Source organism: Ochotona curzoniae, unplaced genomic scaffold (genome assembly GCF_017591425.1).
Source record: "Ochotona curzoniae isolate NIBS_2020 unplaced genomic scaffold, NIBS_Ocur_1.0 scaffold_3835, whole genome shotgun sequence".
Classification (NCBI taxonomy): domain Eukaryota; kingdom Metazoa; phylum Chordata; class Mammalia; order Lagomorpha; family Ochotonidae; genus Ochotona; species Ochotona curzoniae.
In genome coordinates this window covers 18,795,317-18,814,964 of record NW_024467114.1, presented here as the reverse complement: position 1 = coordinate 18,814,964, position 19,648 = coordinate 18,795,317, and the positions used below count along the sequence as shown (strand labels likewise).

Here is a 19,648-nt window from a genome sequence, read left to right as displayed (position 1 = left end):
GGTGGCTCAACTGACTATGCCACAATGCTTGCCCCTCCAATTGTTTTCTAGTAGCGCCCCCTACTGCTTCCCTCCCCATGGACCTTTGTGTCCAGGCCTCAGCCTCTTCTCTAACTGCTCTCTTAGCATTCTCTAGCTCCCAGAGCACAGCATGGCTAACTTACCTTTTGTTTAAAGATTTATTTACTTGAATATCTAAAAGGAGAGGGAGAAAGAGATGTTCTTCCCCAGCAGCCAAGGCTGGTTCAGCCCAGAGTCTTTCAGTAGTAACATTGTAAAAGTGTGAGTCGGTTGTGTTAAAATATGAAGATTTAGCAAAACTAACTGATCTGTTTCTCACTATTATTGTCTATCACTTTCTGTATAGTTAGAAGAGTTTGCTATTTTGACATCTTAGCCATGGCAGTATATATGAACATGTGATTGGAAAATCTGTTTGAAAACATAATTTGTCTGTTCCAGAAACCAAATTAAATGCTATTCCTGCAGCCCTTGAAAAGCAGGAAGAAATTCCTCCATCCTTAGATTGTAGGGCTAAGGTCTGGATAACGGGTTTTAGGCTTGAGGGCAGTCCTGGAGTGGAGGGACAGAGTTAGAGTGATGCTGTCGAGAGGGGAACAGGATGTAGGTATTGGGATTAGCAGCTGGGGTCAGAGTTACTCTTTGTCCAGAGCACAGGGGAGTCAGGAGCAGGGAGTGAGGGAGGGGCTGGCCTATCTTGAGTACCAATAACACCCACAAGCAAAGTTTTCTGTGTGGTATAGGGTGGTTCCGGATCCTTGTGCTATTCCAGATAGCACAGTAATGCATTCCAGAATTCATTATTTCCAGATTCTGCAGTATAAAGTTACAGCTCTGTATTCCCGCAGAAGCCTGGCATTTCCCTTGACCGATTCTAGAATCCTCTATATCCCTGGAACTTCAAAAGTTCAAAAGTCATAGTAGGGAGTGGTGTGGGACCTTCCTTTTCTGGTCCCTGAACCACTGGATATGGTCACTTTGTTGAGGCATACTGCAGGTGATCACAGCAAATGACATCATGGGTTTCATGAGTTCTGTCACTGTTCCCTCTGAGTTGGAAGGTAGGTGACTGCCTGCATTTGCAACAACAATGAGAAGACAGACACAGAGAGCTAGATCTCAAATGTATTTTCTTTTATAATTTTGTCTTTATAATTGTGTCTGAATCAGGACACAGTCACTGAGCTGCCAGAGCCTTTATGTGGAGTTGTTGAGGTTTTGATCAAGACCCTGTTGAGCTCTGGGGCAAACAGTAAGTTTTCTGGTGTAGTAAGAGCATTAAATCTCAACCTGGGACATTCTGCTGCTGCAAATGGAACTAACCTTAAAAAACAAAACAAAACAAAACAAAAACACATTGGGCTCTGTGAATTGGCCTGGCAGCTAAAGTCTCACCTTGAGCACAACAGGATCCCATATGGGCGCTGATTCGTATCCCGGCAGCCCTGCTTCCCATCCAGCTCCCTGCTTGTGGCCTAGGAAAACTGTCAAGGATGGCCCAAAGCCTCAGGACACTGCATCCACTTTGAAGACCTGGAAGGATTCCTGGCTCCTGGCTTCAGATCGGCTTAGCACCAGCCGTTGTGGTCACTTGGGGAATGAATCATCGGACTGAAGATCTTCCTCTCTGTCTCTCCTCCTCTCTCTATACATAAAGATATACATATACATACACATATACATATCTAACATTGCAATAAAAATAAATAAATCTTTTTAAAAAGGATTCATTTATTTTTACTGGAAAGTCTGATTTTTTTTTTTTTCAGATAGAAGGAGAAACAGAAAGATTTTCCATACACTGAAACACTCCCAGGGTAACTGCAATGGCCAGAACTGAGCTGACCCAAAGCCAAGAGCTTCTTCTGGATCTCCCATCCTAAGAGTTGGGCCATCCTCTATTGCTTTCCCAGGCCACAAGTAGTGAGCTGGAAGGGATGTGGAGTGTCTGGGATACGAACCAGTGTCCATATGGGATCTGGTGCATGCAGGGCAAGGAATTTACCCACAAGGCTACTGCCCTGGGCCCAAATGAAACTACTCTTAATGAGCCAGCCATCATCCAGCCTGGAGCCACACTGCAGACAGTTCATAAGGGTAGAGCCACGACAATACTAGAAACACAGAATGTGGTGGTTTTCATGAAGGAGGTAACTTTCTTTGGGGATGTCTTTAAAAGTTTATGGAGAGGCCAGCGTTGGACCTTAGTGGGTAAGTGCTTGGCTGGAGTGTTGGAATCCTATATAAATGCTAGTTTGAGTCCCAACTATTCACAGTAGAACACCATATACACCTCAAGATGAGTAATCTTAAACCATGAATATTAAGAGTAAGTGTTCAGTGCTATACTGTAAACTACAGGAAAAATGTGAATAAGTGGAAATAGAAATTCAATCTTGTATGTTTTAAAGCATGGTGAAACTGTGCATTACTTGTGAATACAAGCACCTGCAGCATGAGAGAGACAAGGGCACCAAGTTCAAGTTGCAGGTCCCCGGTGGGAGGAGGAGGGGAAGGTGGAGGTGGAATTATAAACTCAGAGTCTTCAGCTGCATCAGTAATAACAGTCATATAAAATGAGGCAAATGTGCTAAAATGTGAAGATTTAAGACAACTAAGTGATACATCCCTGAGCGTTTGTTTCCTTATTCATTGGAACCTTTGGAATGACTGCAATATTTCACTAATCTGGAAGCTTAAATACACAGATTTCATAAACTTGCTCATTGGATACAGTATTCCAGGAGATGAAATGTTTCTCCTAACAAACCAACTAGGAGAGCTTGCCCAACCTACAATCAGATGAAATAGTAACTTTCCAGCTAAGGGGGGGGCGGGGGGTGAGAAAGAACTCAGCCGTGTGCTAGCCTGCTGAGCTAACAACTTGGCGATGGGCTTTTGGTCCTTAGGAAACTCCTGGGGCAGAGGGTGCAAGCATGAGGTTCTGAGGCCAAAGGGAAGCCATTGAGAGGGGAGTAGGCAGTAGGCATGGTGTTAGGTGGTGAACTGTGAGGTGCTTTTGACAGAGCACAGTGAGAGAGGAGCAAGAGGTAATGTGGGGGTGGTATATGTGGATACCAGGAACAACCACAAGCAACATTTTCAGTGTGGCTCTGGGCAGGTCTGAACCACTGTGGCAGCCCAGGTGGCACAGAAATACACTCCAGAATCACTTTCTTCCAAATTGCGTATTACGAGTTTACATCTGCTTTTTGATTCTTCATAAACATGATATTTTCCTGAATTGACTCCTGAATCCATTTCAGCAGAGGAAGTAGAAAACTTATAGTAGAAAAGGCGTTGTGGGGCCTTTCCCTCCTGGTACCGGTACCAGTGCATGTAGTTATTTTGTGTAGAAAGCCCACAAGTGATTATAGGAGATGACCTAGCTGCCTGGGAGACCAGTGTCATTGCTTGTCCTGGGTTGGCAGATACTTGACTTCCTGCAATGGCAACAGAAATGATGATAATGAGAAACATGAAGTGGTAGTTCTTTAGCATGAGCTCCTGTGGCGGATGAGAGGGAAAGAGATGAGAGATGGTAGGAGGGAGAACAGAGGAGAGAGAGAGAGGTAGAGAGAAGAGAGAAAGAATCCCATTAGTATCTATGTAACATACTCACCAGGAGCAAGGAAAGCTACAAATAGGGCTACAGTCCACAGCATACCCTTCTCCTCTGAGAACTTCCCTGGAAGGAAAGAATAAAAGGATGATAAGGAGAGCAGAAAATCTCAGAACTGTAATCCTGCTCAAGAAAGGACAGGATCCAGCAAGTGTGCTGGAGCTGGGTGTCCTGCCTGACGTCCCAGCAGGGAGCAGCAGCAGGCAGGTCTGTCCTACAAGATCCTCAGCCCTGCACCCTGAGTGCTGAGTGCTGAGTGCTGAGTGCTGAGTGCAGAGGCCCTGGCTGGGAGTGCGCTTGTGCTCGTGAGTGCCCTCCTGTGGCCGCTGCGTGCAAGTGCTCCCAGAGGTAGAGAGTGAGGAGCTGAGAGCTCAGAGTGAAGCAGGTGGAGTGCAGGGCTGGGAAGGTGGCCAGTTGCCCTGGGCAGCGGGCAGCCTTGGCAGTCCAGCACGGGGCTCAATCCCTGCAATGCTGAGTTTTCACGTGGGAGTGCTGCTGTCACAAACTGCCCTGAGACAGGTTGTTCTAATTGTTCTCACCCACCTTCACTGATGTCTGTGAGTAGACTCTGGGAAAACCTCCATGGGCACATCTGACAAGCTTTGACTCCAGCTTCTTAATATAGTGAGACCAGTGATGCTGAAGACATCTGACACCCTCAAAATAAATGCGTGTGTGTGTAAGATGATTTGCTAGAAAGGTTTCTGATCATCCTCCAGTACTGTTAGATTGCTTCCAAGTAGGGCTGCAAGTTTTAGTATACCACTTAAGAATAAGTACAGGGTGCTGTTTCATTCAGTATTTGGGATTTATTGATGCTAAAAAAAAGGTATTTGTTTTTTATCTAGACTACAAATTGCCTATATTTTGTTTGGCAACCCTCGATTCAGAAGGTGTACCGGTATTTATGGTTCATTTGGGAGTGATATGTGGAGATACAGGAACAGCACATGTATGGAAATAGCTGCTAACACTTAGGTGGCACATCTGCAGATTCTCAGCCCACATCTGTGAATGCATCTGGATGTTTGTTAGAAGGACTCAGTGAAACATAAAGCCATGTTCTACTTCCGTCATGCTTGCCCCTCTGTCAGGTAATATATCTTCTGTTGCCGTGACAATGGGGAAATGAACAAAGTAGATTTCTGTAGGTCTCCCTTTTCCAAAAATTCATTCATGTCTCCTAGGTCGTATGATTTGTTGGCCTTCAGTTGTTTCTCATAGTTCCTAATACTTCTATTAAGTTTGAGGTATCTTTTGTTATATTTTCTTTTTGTTTTCTGATCCTATTGATGCGTTTATTAGTTGGCCCGTGGGTAAAATTATTTGTTGATTTCTTAAGGAATCAACATTTTGATTCATTGAGCTTATGTAATGGTTTTGGTCTCTGTTTGGTTTATTTCCTCCCTTATTTTTCCTGGTAACTTGGGTATTGCTCTGCGGTTGTTGTTTTAGGTCCTTCGGATGCAGGTTGGTGTTTGTAATTTCTTAAGTATTGTTTGAGATGTACTTTCCTCTCGAATTGTGTCCCATGAGTGTCGATACATTGTGTTCATGCCTCCACTTGTTTGCACCATTTTTAAATTTTCCCTTTGATTTACTCTGTAACCCATTGCTCATTTAGTAGCATGATTTAAGAAGATGCATGGTATAATTTCAATTTTCAGACTTATGCTGAGGCTTGTTTTGTAGCCTCTAACATGGTCAGTGCTGGAGAAAGTTTCATATACTGAAGGGAAAGAGTGTGACCTCTGTCTATAGGAGGTCAGGTTCGGGAGATATCAATCCCTTTGCTCTCGTGTCCATGCGAGCTCTCTTGTTTCCTTGCTGAGTTTTTGTCTCATTAATCTGTCCATTGATGTTAATGGGACATTAAGGTTCACCACTATTATTGTTTTGGAGTCTATTTTCCCCCTTTGAATCTGTTAATATTTGTTTCGTGTAGGTAGGTGCCAGCCTTTTGGTGAGTATACATTTATTATGGTGATCTCTTCTTTCTGGCTGGATCTTTGGTCTCTGTGTGGTGTCCTTATTCATCCGTTTTAATGGTTTTCACTGAAAGTTGATATTATCTGCTCTAAGAATGGCTGTGTCAGCTCACTTTGCCTTTCTGTTACCGTGGAATATCTGAATCCATCCTTTCACTTTTACGTTCTACTTATCTTTGTTGGCGAGATGTGTCTCCTGTAGGTAACAGATAGTTGGGTTTTGTTTTTTGATCCAGTCCACTAATCTTTGGCATTGATTGATAAGTTTAAGCCTTTTACATTTAGGGTTACTATGGATAGGTGGTAATTTGGTCCTGTCAGTTTAGAAATCGGTTGTTCTTTAGTCTTCTGCTGTTTTTTACTTGGATACGCTCCACATTTGCCTTTGGGTTTAGTGGGGTTTTTTTTTTCCTTTTGGGGGTTTGGTAGGTGCTATTCCTTTTCTCTGTTGAGAGAACGTCTGTAAATAACATTTTTTAAGGGCAGGTCCAGAAGAGTCAAATTCATAGAGCTTTTCTCTGCTGTGGAAGAATTTTATTTAATTTTCAAAGACAAAGGAAAGCTTTGTTGGGTATAATTCTGTGCTGACAGTTTTTTTTTTTTTTCCCCCTTTGACTGCAATATGTCACTTCATTCTCCTCTGGTCTGTAGTGTTTCCTCTGAGAGGTCAGCTGTGAGTCTATTGGGGTTTCTGCATATGTCAACAGACTTTTTTTCACCTGTGTGTCTCCCTGTTGTCTGCAGAACCATAAAGTAAGGTTTGGGGAGTTGCTGAGTGAGCAGCCCCTAATGTAAAATACTCTTGCCTGAAACAGAAGGCAAGTGCAAGTGGCTTGGACACTGGGGAATCCTTGCTGGGACAAGACTCACGGGACCAGTGCTGTGGCTGAGTGAGTAAAGCCACTGCCTGAGGTACCTGCATATCCCACACTGATGCCAGAGTGCATCCCAGGATCTCCAGTTGGGATCCAATTCCTTACCAATGACCTGGGAAATCAGCAGAAAATGATCCAAATATTTGGGCTCCTACACCCACTCACAGACTTAGATAAATTATTTGGCTCCACATTCAGCCCCAGCCATTGCGGTAGTAGCCCGCAGATGCAAGAATCTTTCTCTCTCTTTCTGTCTCTCCAACTCTTCCTTCTGTGTCTCTGACATTAGATACATAAATGAAAACTATTTTTTAAAAATGAGTAAGCAGGAAATTGCCATCACACTGGAATAGAAAGAAAAAATCTTGAAAAAAAGTTAAAAATTATCCCACCAGGAAGTAAAACCACTCTAAAGAAAGGAGTACAGTCTTTGGCTCTAGAATATAAAGTTTCAGTGAGCACAAAAGCACCTGCATGCAATATTGTAACATGTGATGAAATTGCACATGCAAGCCAGCAAGGAAGACATGGATCATTCCAGATGTTCGCCCTTGTAAACGAGTTTGCCATTTCAAATAGTGTGTGTCTACCACACTATCATCTAGAAGTAGATGGTTGGATATAAAACTGGAAACAGCAAATCCTTAGGATTAATGTTTGTGAATACCATATCAAGTATGCTTGGATAGGCCTTCTCTATGCCTGGGTGAAAAAACAGATGCCTTAATTAAAATATTGTAGTTGCTTATATAAATCTAATCTTAAGGTTTTCAGAATAAGAATCAAGCTTCTTTTCCTTTTTTAACAGATTTTTAAAATTCACTTTAAAGTCAGAATTACAGTGAGAGAGGAAGAGACAGAGAAAGACTTTTCATCCCCAGTATAACTTCCCAGATGGCCCAGAGAATTGGGGTTGGGCATGCTGAACCCAGGAACCAAAACTTCATGTCTGTCTGCCATGAGGGTGACAGGAGTGGGAGCACTTGGTTCATCATTCACTCTTTTGTCCAGCTCACGGGCAGGAAGCAGGAACAGAAGCGGGCAGCCGGCACAGGAACGAGCACGTTATACGATGCTGGGGCCACATGCGGTGGCTTCACTCACTACACCACAGTGCCAGGCCCTTCAAATCTCTTTCCACCAAAATACCCACATAGTGAGTGAGAAAAAGCCTTTTCAGCACATTTACTAAAAGACTAATGTCTCCAACATGATGCTTAAGACTCTTGCAAACAGTTAAGAAAATTACAAAATGCTCTGTGAGAACAAGGAGGAAATAGCATGAAAAGGCACCTGACGAAGGAAGAAAAACACACTTGTGCAACAACGATGACTCAAATTACAAATAATGGGATGCAAAGTAAAGAACAAATCCCATTCTTTTTAAAATATTTCTTTATTTTTATTGGGAAGCCAGATATACAGAGAGGAGAAGAGACAGAGAGGAAGATCTTCTGTCCGATGATTCACTCTGCAAGTGACCACAATGGCTGGTGCTGAGCCAATCTGAAGCCAGGAGCCAGGAGCTTCTTCTGGGTCTCCCACGCGGGTGCAGGGTCCCAAGGCTTTGGGCCATCCTCCACAGCTTTCCCAGGCCACAAGAACGGTGCTGGATGGGAAGCATATTCGCCAGGATTAGAACTGATGCCCAAAATGGGTCCTGGCGCATGCAAGGCAAGGACTTTAACCACTAGGCTATCGCGCCGGGCCCCAAGTGGTGTTATTTGTGTCATGTGGCTGCCACAGGAGCCATAACAGAACGAGCACCCTCATGTGCCATTCCTTCTGCTCATTCTCATCTCTGCAGTAGTTGTTTCATAAAAACATGTCTTCGATGTATCCATGATAAAGGCACCAAGACAATGTAACAAGTAGAAACCCTGGGGAGATATCATCTGACAACGGTAATTAAAAATCTGAGAGTTCATCAAATGCTGGAATTAAAAAATGTGAATATTTACATACAAGAAAATAACCATATGAAGACATCCTTAAAAATGGACCTAATCATTTTCCAAACTATTCAATTATGGAAAATGGTTGTAATGGAGGACCGTGCATGGATATCAGATTTGCTACGACAACGTACGCATATCTATTGCCATTTTCCACAAATGTGCTGATTTTGTCTTGTAGGCATCAAAAGTAGCTCAGTGCTACCAGCCACCTCACCGGGCCCCACGTAGGTGTGAATTTGTGACATCCTGTCAGGATGAGTAACGATCCCAGGCTCATGCAACCCCGAGGAGTAGAATCCAGCCCACTGCTTTCCAGCACGCAGACTAAACTAACACACGTCAGCCTGCTGGGTGACATCTGTGAGGACCGGCCACAGCCGGGTGTTCTGAGCTTGGAAAATGTGGATGCCACATGGGAAACGGCTGAGCAAGAGGTAAGAAACGAGGCAGGAGGTAGTTGTGACACTCTGAGGCGTAGGTGACACCGCTTTCTTTGAGCTTGGAGACATAAGCTTCTACAGTATGCGTACATTTGCCTCAAGCGGTGGAGTTTGACTTACACCATTGAAACCAAACATTCCCAACCCTTACAGGTAAAACGCTTAATAAGGTAAACCTATCAACACTCTTTGTATAAACTCCAAAAACTCCAATGGAAATTTTTGAAATTTTCCTAAAACAAAGCTACAAGTTCTGTTTAGGAATAAAATGCTGCATGGGTAAGTGGTCTAATGGTCAGGCTGCCATCGCCACATAATGATTAAGATAACTAATCCATATTAGCAAGAGTACGTATTCAAAAGACTACTGTGCAATAGAGGAAAAATGGGAGTGGATTTAAGCATATACTCTATTTTTAAGTTTAGAAGCTCGTTAGAAACTGTGCATTGTTTGTGTACGTGCTTAAAGAATCCACCAGTAACATAGTGGGTACATGCCTAAGTGGGTACAGCTTGAGTGAGATGTGGGCCACCCAAGACAGGTGCTGGTCACCGCTGGGATGAGAAGGGGAAGGATGGCCATGGCAGTATCATGTCAGAGATTTTGGCTGCATCAACAATACTATATATAAAATATGAGGTTATGTGTTAAAATGTGAAAATTTATCAAAAGTACATGGTTGATACCTCAGTGTTTGTTTTTCTTGCTCTCTAAAATTTTCAGTTTGACTGAAGTATTTCATTCATTTTCAAGCTTACGCATGAGAATATGTATAAACTTGCTGAGTGGATGCTCAATGTAACTAGCTACAATGCTCTCCTAAAGGACAGGCTTGGGAAGCCTCGCTCACCCGGGAGCCGGATAAAGGCTTCCAGTCAGCTCCTTGGAAACCTGAGAGTGCAGTCACTGCGGCAGTCTTTAGCCAGCACTCCAGTCTCTAAAGGTTTCTGGTGTGTAAAGTTCAGAATGAGACTCTGGAAGGGTACAGCCACGGAGCGGGGGAGGGATGTAAGTGCAGGCTTAGGAGTTGGACTCAAAGATTCTCTTGGTTCAAAACACAGTGGAGCGAGAAGCAGGAAGTGAGGGGTGGGCGAGGACAGTGTCTCTGGGGTACCAGAAACAACCACAGGGACATTTTCAGTGTGGTTTTGGGCAGATTTGAACCACTGTGCCAGCCCAGGTGGCACAGAAATACACTCCAGAATCACTTTCTTCCAAATTGCGTATTACGAGTTTACATCTGTTTTCTGAGTCTATATAAACATGATATTTTTCTGGATTGACTCCTGAGTCCATTTCAGCAGAGGAAGTAGAGAACTGATAGTAGAAAAGGCGTTGTGGGGCCTTTCCCTCCTGGTACCGGTACCAGTGCATGAAGTCATTTTGTTTAGAAAGCCCACAAGTGATTATAGGAGATGACCTAGCTGCCTGGGAGACCAGTGTCATTGCTAGTCCTGGGTTGGCAGATACTTGACTTCCTGCAATGGCAACAGAAATGATGATAATGAGAAACATGAAGTGGTAGTTCTTTAGCATGAGCTCCTGTGGCGGATGAGAGGGAAAGAGATGAGAGATGGTAGGAGGGAGAACAGAGGAGAGAGAGAGAGGTAGAGAGAAGAGAGAAAGAATCCCAATAGCATCTATGCAACATACTCACCAGGAGCAAGGAAAGCTACAAATAGGGCTACAGTCCACAGCATACCCTTCTCCTCTGAGAACTTCCCTGGAAGGAAAGAATAAAAGGATGATAAGGAGAGCAGAAAATCTCAGAACTGTAATCCTGCTCAAGAAAGGACAGGATCCAGCAAGTGTGCTGGAGCTGGGTGTCCTGCCTGACGTCCCAGCAGGGAGCAGCAGCAGGCAGGTCTGTCCTACAAGATCCTCAGCCCTGCACCCTGAGTGCTGAGTGCTGAGTGCTGAGTGCTGAGTGCAGAGGCCCTGGCTGGGAGTGCACTTGTGCTCGTGAGTGCCCTCCTGTGGCCGCTGCGTGCAAGTGCTCCCAGAGGTAGAGTGTGAGGAGCTGAGAGCTCAGAGTGAAGCAGGTGGAGTGCAGGGCTGGGAAGGTGGCCAGTTGCCCCTTGCAGTCCAGCATGCGGCTCAGTCCCTGCAATGCTGAGTTTTCACGTGGGAGTGCTGCTGTCACAAACTGCCCCGAGACAGGTTGTTCTAATTGCTCTAACCCACCTTCACTGACCTCCAGCCGCACATCTGACAAGCTTTGACTCCAGCTTCTTAATATAGTGAGACCAGTGATGCTGAAGACATCTGACACCCTCAAAACAAACGCGTGTGTGTGTTTGTGTGTGTGTGTGTGTGTGTGTGCTTAAGATGATTTGCTAGAAAGGTTTCTGATCATCCTCCAGTACCATCAGATTAACCGCCCCACACAAGGTAGGGCTGCAAGTTTTACTATACCACTCAAGAATAAATTCATAATGCTGTGTCATACAATATTTGCAACACTGAAAGTTAAAGAAGTTGTTTGCTGTTGATCTAGAATTCAAATGTACACTGTTTTGTTTGGCAATCCTCCATTCAGAACGTGAAGTGGTGTTTATGAATCATTTGGGGGTGATAGCTGGAAGGTGGGAACATAACAAATACGTTACACTTACAGGTACATCTGCAGGTTTTCAACACTGCAGCCATGAATGTGGGAGGGTGTGTCAAACGGACTCAGTAGCACAGAGAAGCATGGTCTACTTCTCTCAGTGCTTCAAGCTCTTTCAGGCAGTATATTTGCTGTTGCTGTGAGAATCAGGAGATGAACAAAATATACGTCTGTGGGTCTCCCTTTTGTCTGCAGAACCGCATGGGAGGAATGAGACGCTGCTGTGTGAACAGCTCTGAATGCAAAATAACTTTGCCCGAATAGGACGACAAGCTCAAGAGGTTTGGACACTGGGAAATCCTTGCTGGTTTAAGGTTCCCTGGACCAGTGCGGTGGCAGAGTAAAGCCACTGCCTGAGATTCCTGGATCCTACACTGATGCCAGTTTGTGTCCTAGCATCTCTACTTGTGATCCAACTCCCTGCCAATGACCTGGGAAAGCAGCATAGATGAGCCATGTGTTTGGACTCCGATCCCTATGAAAGGCAGAGAAGAACTTTCAACCACAGCCATTGTGGTATCTGGGGAGTAACCCGGCAGATGGAAGATTCTTTCTGTCTGCCTCTCTCTTTGTGTTTGTGTGAATGTGTGTGTGTGTGTGTGTGTGTGTGTGTCCATCTCTCTCTGTTTCTGGGGCTGAACTCACACTCTAGAATGTAAAGTTTCAATGGACACAAAAACACCTGCATGCAATATTGTAACATAGGATGAGGCTGCCCATTCAAGTCAGCAAGGAAATCACAGATTATTCTAGATGTCATCTTTGGGTAATTACTTCATCAGGTAGAGATGAATACTGTGTTTCTCCCATGTTATCATGTAGAAGTACTGGATTGGATGTGAAACTGGAAACAATAAATACCTAGACCGTTTGTTTATGGATGCTATGTCAGATGAGCTTGCATAGGCCTTCTCTTTGCCTGGAGATGGGGAAAACAAATGCCTTCATCAAAATACTGTGAGGATGTGTCTCTGGACACAACCACAACCAGGCGTTCTGAGCTTAGAAAATGAGGATGCCACATGGGAACTGGCTGAGATAAGAGATGAGGAAGCTGGAGAGAGGGGGTAGTTGTGACGTTCAAGTGCTGGATGCCATCCACTCTGAGGCCTTCGTGACACCGGCTTTCTTTTAGCTTGGAGATGTAAACTTGTGCAGTATGCATACATTTACCTGAGGTGTTCGAGCTCGACTTACCCCATTGAAACCAGCGTTTTCTAACTCTTACAGCTAAAAGGTTTGATAACGTAGACCTATCAGCACTCTTTGTATAAACTCCAAAAATTCCAGTGGAAGTTTTTGAAGTTTTCCCAAAGCAAACCCGCTAGTTCTCTTTAGGAATAAGACGGTGCATGAGTAAATGGTCATCAGATCAGACTGTCAAATGATGTGTATTGATTAAGATTCAAAATCCAATGTCATGCAGGTTACCAAGAGTTAGCATTCAATAGACCACCGCATAATAGAGAAAAACTGGGAATTGATGTGTCTATCATGTGTATGCATTCTAAAGCTTGCTGAAAAGTGTGTATTCATTTAGATACACACCTGTGCGGCTCGAGTGAGATGAGGTCCACCCAAGACAAGGGGCTGGTTACCACCAGGATGAGAAGGGGAAGGATGGGCATGGCAGTGTCATCTCAGAGCTTGGAGCTGTATAACAAGAACAGGTACAAAGCAAGAGGCCAATGTGTTAAAATGTGATGCTTTCGCAGGAGTGAGTGGTTCATGCCTCTGTGTAGCTTCAGTATGAATATTTTAATAATGTACCAGCATAGGAATGAGAACATAAACTTGTTGATCGGATAAAGATCCGATATTACTTCCTATAAGGTTCTCCTAACCCACCAACCCTTAGAGACTTCGTCTATCCTAGAAACCAGATGAAAGCATTTCCAGTCACCCCCTTGGAAAACTGAGGCATCCTGCCACTTGCTCGGCTTTTGGTGAATGTCTTAAGTGGAAGGTTCGTCTCTAAATTATCCTGGGGTGTAAGATTCAGGACTGAGGCTCTGAGTCAGGGTGAAGTCATTGAGAGGGGAGTGGCGTGTAAGTGCAGGGTTAGAAGTTGGACTCAGTTCATCTTTGTCAGAACACAGTGCAGTGAGGAGCAGGTAGCTGGGGGCAGGGGAGCAGTGTATCTGCAGCACCAGGGACCACAGCAAGCAGCATTTTTAGTGTGGTTTTGTGCAGATTTGAATCATTGTGCCAGCCCAGGTGGCACAGAAATACACTCCAGAATCACTTTCTTCCAGATTACGTATTACGAATTTACAACTCTTCCCTGGGCCTTCATAAGCTTGATATTTCCTTGGGTTGAATCCTGAATCCACCGCAACAGAAGAGCTAGAGAACACGTAGTAGAGAAGGCGTTGTGGGGCCTTTCCCTCCTGGTATCGGTACCAGTGGATGTAGTCACTTTGTTGAGAAATCCCACAAGAGATTGTAGCAGATGACCCAGCTGAGTGAATGTCCACTGTCCTTTGTTCTGGGTTGGCAGTTACTGGAATGCCTGCAATGGCAACAGAAATGATAATGAGAAAACATGTAATGGCAGTTCTTTAGCATGACCTGCTGTGGCAGATGAGAGGGAAAGAGATGTGTGTGAAAGAGAAAATTCATCCCAATAGCATCTATGCAACATACTCACCAGGAGCAAGGAAAGCTACAAATAGGGCTACAGTCCACAGCATACCCTTCTCCTCTGAGAACTTCCCTGGAAGGAAAGAATCAAGGATGACAAGGGGAGCCAATAATCCTCAGGCTTGTAATCCTACTCAAAAGGGACAGGATCCAGCAAGTGTGCTGGAGCTGAGTGTCCTGCCTGACGTCCCAGCAGGGAGCAGCAGCAGGCAGGTCTGTCCTACAAAATCCTCAGCCCTGCACCCTGAGTGCTGAGTGCTGAGTGATGAGTGCAGAGGCCCTGGCTGGGAGTGCACTTGTGCTCGTGAGTGCCCTCCTGTGGCCGCTGCGCGCAAGTGCTCCCAGAGGTAGAGAGTGAGGAGCTGAGAGCTCAGAGTGAAGCAGGTGGAGTGCAGGGCTGGGAAGGTGGCCAGTTGCCCTGGGCAGCGGGCAGCCTTGGCAGTCCAGCATGGGGCTCAGTCCCTGCAACGTTGAGTTTTCACGTGGGAGTGCTGCTGTCACAAGCTGCCCCGAGACAGGTTGTTCTAATTGCTCTAACCCACCTTCACTGATGTCTGTGAGTAGACTCTGGGAAAACCTCCATGGGCACATCTGACAAGCTTTGACTCCAGCTTCTTAATATAGTGAGACCAGTGATGCTGAAGACATCTGACACCCTCAAAATAAATGTGTGTGTGTGCTTAAGATGATTTGCTAGAATGCTTCTGGTCATCCTCAAATACTGTCAGATTAACCACCACTCACAAGGTAGGGCTGCACGTTTTACTTTACCACTCAAGAATAAGTACAGGATGCTGTGTCCTGCAATAGTTGAGATATCCTCAAACTAAAAGAAAATATTTGTTGTTCATCTAGAATTCATTTTTCTATATTTTGTTTGGCAACCCTCGATTCAGAATGTATACTAGTGTCTGCAATTGATGTGGGAGTGACAGGCTTACAGATGGGAACACAACATACAGCGTGAAATGCTGCTAGCGTTTAGTGGCACATGTATAGATTTCCACCACTGCAGCTCCGAATGTGTTTGTATTTTTTAGGTGACTTAGTAAAACATAGAACCATGCTCTACTTCCTCATTGCTTTGTCCTCTTTCAGGTAATATTCTTACAGTTGACATGACAGTTGGAAATTGAGCAAAGTAGATTTCTGTGGGTTTTTCTTCTGTCTGCAAACCACGTGTGATATGTGGGAAGCTGCCCTGTGAACAGCTCTGAACACAGCAGAAGGTGAGCCAAGCGTCTGAGCTCCTGTACCTTCTAAAAGACTTGGATGAATTTTTTGACTCCTCGTTCAACCACAGCCAGTGTGGCTATCTGGGTAGGAATCCAGCAGATGGAAGAATCCCTCTCTCTCTTTCTCTCTCTGACTTTAAATATATAGATAAATAAATCATTTTTAAAAACAACATAAGCTTTCTCTGAGCAGCCCACAAGTTCTCTTTAAGAATAAGATGTTGCATGAGAATGGTCGCATAGTCAGGTGCAGAATGTGGCATTCTGATTGAGGGGTAATCACCCAAAGGCTTGCATAACAGCAAGAGTGAGTATTCAAAAAAACAACTTTGTAGTAGAGAAGAAATAGAAATGGATGTAAGAATGTATCTTATTTATAATTTTAAAGCTTGTTGAAAACTGAATTATTCTAGAAACATGCCTGTGCAGCCTGAATGAGATGCTGGCCACCCAAGTCAAGGTGCTGATTACCGCTGGGACGGGAAGGGGAAGGATTGATGGTTATATGCTCGGAGTTTTTAGTCGTATCAACCATAATAGTTACAAAATATGAGGCAAATGTGCTAAAATGCCAAGATTTAACAAAAGTACATGGATGTTAACTGGATATTTGTTTCTCTTCCTTTCTAAAACCTTTAGTGTGACTGAAATACTTCTTTCATTTACAAGCTTAAGCATGAGAATATGTGTAAACTTGCTGATTAGATAAAGATTCAGTATCACTTCCTATGATGCTCTCCTAACAGACCAACCCTGGGAGAACTTGTCCAACTGAAAGCAGATGAAAGGCTTTCCAGGCAGCTGCTTGGACAGCTAAAAGCACTTTGCCACTTGCTCGATTTTTGCCCAGTGTCCCAATGGGGAGCTTAGACTGTTAAACATCGTGGGGTGTTAAGTTTCAGGGTGATTTTGGGGAGCAGGGTGAAGCCATTGGAATGGAGTGCAGGTGAGGTGTTGGACTTAAGAATTGATCTTAGTTCAGAGCACAGGGGGGTGTGTGGCAGGAAGTGGGTGAGGGGCGGTGTATGTGCAGAACAAGGAACAACTTTTTCAGTGTGGCTTTGGGCAGGTCTGAACCACGGTGCCAGTCCAGGTGGCACAGAAATACACGCCAGAATCACTTTCTTCCAGATTACGTAGTAAGAAGTTACTGCTCTCCTGTGGTCCTTTATAAGCATGATATTTTGTTGGACTGATTCCAGGATCTGTTATGACAGAGGAACTAGAGAACTGATAGTAGAGCAGGCGTTGTGGGACCTCTCCCTCCTGGTACCGGTACCAGTGCATGAAGTCGTTTTGTTTAGCAATCCCACAAGTGATTACAGCATATGACCCAGCTGACCTGATAACCACTGTTGTTGTTTCTTCGGGGTTGGGAGATATTTGACTGCCTGCAATGAGAATAACAAAAACAAACAATGAGGAATAATGAGAGAACGGTAATTCTTTAGTTTGACTTGAGAGAGAGAGGGGTAGAGAGAATCACATTAGTTCCCATGCAGCACCATGCAGCGTACTCACCAGCAGGTAGCAGAGCTGCAAGTGTGACTACAAACCACAGCATGCCTTCGTCGCTTAGGCCTTAGAACGAACCGAATGAAGTAACAAACAGAGCAGAATGTCCTCTCATAAAAAGGATTGGTCCAGGCAAGTGTGTTGCGTGGGTTTCCTGCCTGAAGTCACAGCAAGAAGCAGTAAAAGGGTGCCTCTTCGAATACACCCATCTCCTGACTCAGTGCTGAGAGAAGTCCGCCTCTGTTCTACCCATTTCTTGAGCGCCCTCCTGTGGAAGCTAAGAGAGCAGGCCCTCTAGAGGAACAGGAGGGATTGGCACAGAGCCCAGTCTGAAGCAGCGGAAGCAGGTGGGACGGGCAGCAGCGTCCGTGGACTCGCTCGCCTGCTCCCTTGTGCAGCGAGCAGCCCCACATCAGGCTCACTGCCTGCAATTCGAAGGTCAGTGCGGGCTGCTGCTGCCATGACCTGCTCCCGAGACGGAACGTCTTGCCCACTGCCCTGACCCACCTTTGCTGGCCTGGGGACACAGACTTCAGGGAACCTTCATGGCAGATCTGACAGGTTCCGAATACACCTTAACAGAATGAATTGAGACCATGACATTCGCTCCTTTTGACTCCTCTCAAAGGTAAATGCACATGTGTGTGTACCATGTGTGTGTGTGTACCTGAAGTCAGGTGGATTTGTTAGATGTTTGATCATCCTCAAACATTCTTTTCATGTCAGGGGTGCATAATTTTTTTGTCCCATCCCCCAAACCGCACCACACATACCAAAGAAGTACATGATACTTCTTTTTTTTTTTTTTTTAAAGATTTATCTATTTTTATTGGAAAGGCAGATATACAGACAGGAGAAACAGAGAAGAAGATCTATCCGCTGGTAATCTCCAAGTAGCCACAACGGCTGGAGCTGAGTCAATCCGAAGCCAGGAGCCTGGAAGCTCTTCCAGGTCTCCCACGTGGGTGCAGGGTCCCAAGACTTTGGGCCATCCTCAACTGCTTTCCCAGGCCCCAAGCAGGGGGCTGGATGGGAAGCAGGGCCGCTGGGATTAGAACCGGCATCCATGTGGGAACCTGGCACATTCAAGGCAAGGACTTAAACCACTATACTTTTGCGCTGGCACTTCACGATACTATTTTATGCAGTAGTTGTGATATTTGTAATATACTTAAACTTATACATTATTTATTCTATAGTTTAAACATATCTATATTTTGTCTGTGACCTTACATTCAGAATGTATACTGATATCTGCAATTGACCTGGAGGAGATGGGTGGACTTACCTGCAAAGTACCAAGTAAATGCTGGCAGCATGTGAGTGGCACACCTGAGGATCCCCACACTGGCCCTCATGCAGGGAAATACACTCATGCCTGGAAAGTGAGCACGGTGGGATACTCGTGTTGGTCTCCCCTTTGCAGAGGTGGAGGGCTAGAGAGCTGGACACCTGTGTTGGTCTCCCCTTTGCAGAGGTGGACGGCTGGAAAGCTTCTGAGTGAATAGCTCTGAAAGCACAATATCCCAGTGCCCAGGCAGGAGGCAAGCTCAAGTGCCAGGGAGCCCAGGAAATCCTTGCTGGGACTGAAGGCTCATGGTTTAAGATTGAGGAAGCACAGGCTGGCATTGTTGCATTCTAGGTAAAACTACTTCCAGGGATGCCAGCATCTAATGTGTGTGCTGGGGTTTATATGCCAGTGTCTGCTTCAGATCCAGCTCCCTACACAGCGGGAGATGCTCCAAGTGTTTGTGCCCATGCAGCCATTGCGAACTAAACTATCCCGATCTCACCTTCTCTCTCTTACTGAAGAATCATAAAATAATCATCACACTGCAGTAAAAACATTCTTAAAACAATAAAGTAGTAAACTAAGCCTTTCAGAATGTAAGAACTGTGGAGCTACTGAAATAAAAGAAATGTAGTGTTTGGCACTAGAATATAAAAACCCAAGGCCTACAAATCCAGCGCCATGCAATATTTTAATGAAATAAGTCATACATTTGGATCAGCAATGGTCCCATTCATGGCCATTTCAGGGACTGAACTAGGAAGTGAGACCACTCTCTCTCTGACATAAATTTTTAAACACAATTTGAGATTATAGAAACTAACTCTAAGACCGCAATCAGAAGCAGGTAAGACAAATCTTGGATAGGGGCTGGCGCTGTGGTGTAGCAGGTAAAGCCGTTGCCAGCACCCCATACGGGCACTATCCACTTCCAGGTTGTTCTGCTTCCAATCCAACGCTCTTCCAAGTGAATAAATACTTACGTGGAAAGAGTCATTTCTAAAGATAGCATTCATCCAGCTGAATATTGTGGACCTCAAAAAGCACTGATTTCTGCAGCATTGTAACTGTTAACAACATTATGTAAAATGTTTATTTTTACAGACCTTCACAAGCAGCCATACTAATGTAATAATATGGGGGAAATCAGTGGTGGGGGAGGAAATATGAGGAGGGGATAAGGGAAATCTCAGAGTCTATGAAACTATATCATAAAATAAAAAATAATGAAAAAATGATAATGTAAATCTTAGATTCATTAAATAACACATACCATTTACTGAGTGTAAAACATTGTTTATGTTTCATTCTTGCAGGTGTTAACCGTCCTTATATTTGCGAATGAAATAAAAATCATCAGAAGCTAAGTAACTGAGACCATCTAGCTAACAAAGAGCCAAAGATGCTGGTCGTCATCAGAGTCTATGTTCCAAGTATTTTCTTGCCTG

The 19,648-nt window shown here is 44.5% G+C and overlaps 1 long non-coding RNA gene and 1 gene segment (V, D, J or C); one reads left to right on the top strand and one right to left on the bottom strand.

Annotated features, from left to right (window-relative positions):
- The window catches only part of LOC121145713, a 30,559-nt gene extending 16,182 nt beyond the window's left edge, over positions 1 to 14,377 (bottom strand). The window contains 2 exon segments of the C gene segment in view: positions 13,717 to 14,028; positions 14,167 to 14,377. Of these exon segments, the coding sequence occupies positions 13,717 to 14,028; positions 14,167 to 14,209 (355 nt within the window).
- The window catches only part of LOC121145720, a 31,515-nt gene extending 11,867 nt beyond the window's left edge, over positions 1 to 19,648 (top strand). Inside the window, exons 2-3 of the long non-coding RNA XR_005882073.1 lie at positions 8,643 to 8,898; positions 19,517 to 19,648. This is a non-coding gene — a long non-coding RNA (uncharacterized LOC121145720). The remainder of the gene's footprint in view (positions 1 to 8,642; positions 8,899 to 19,516) is intronic.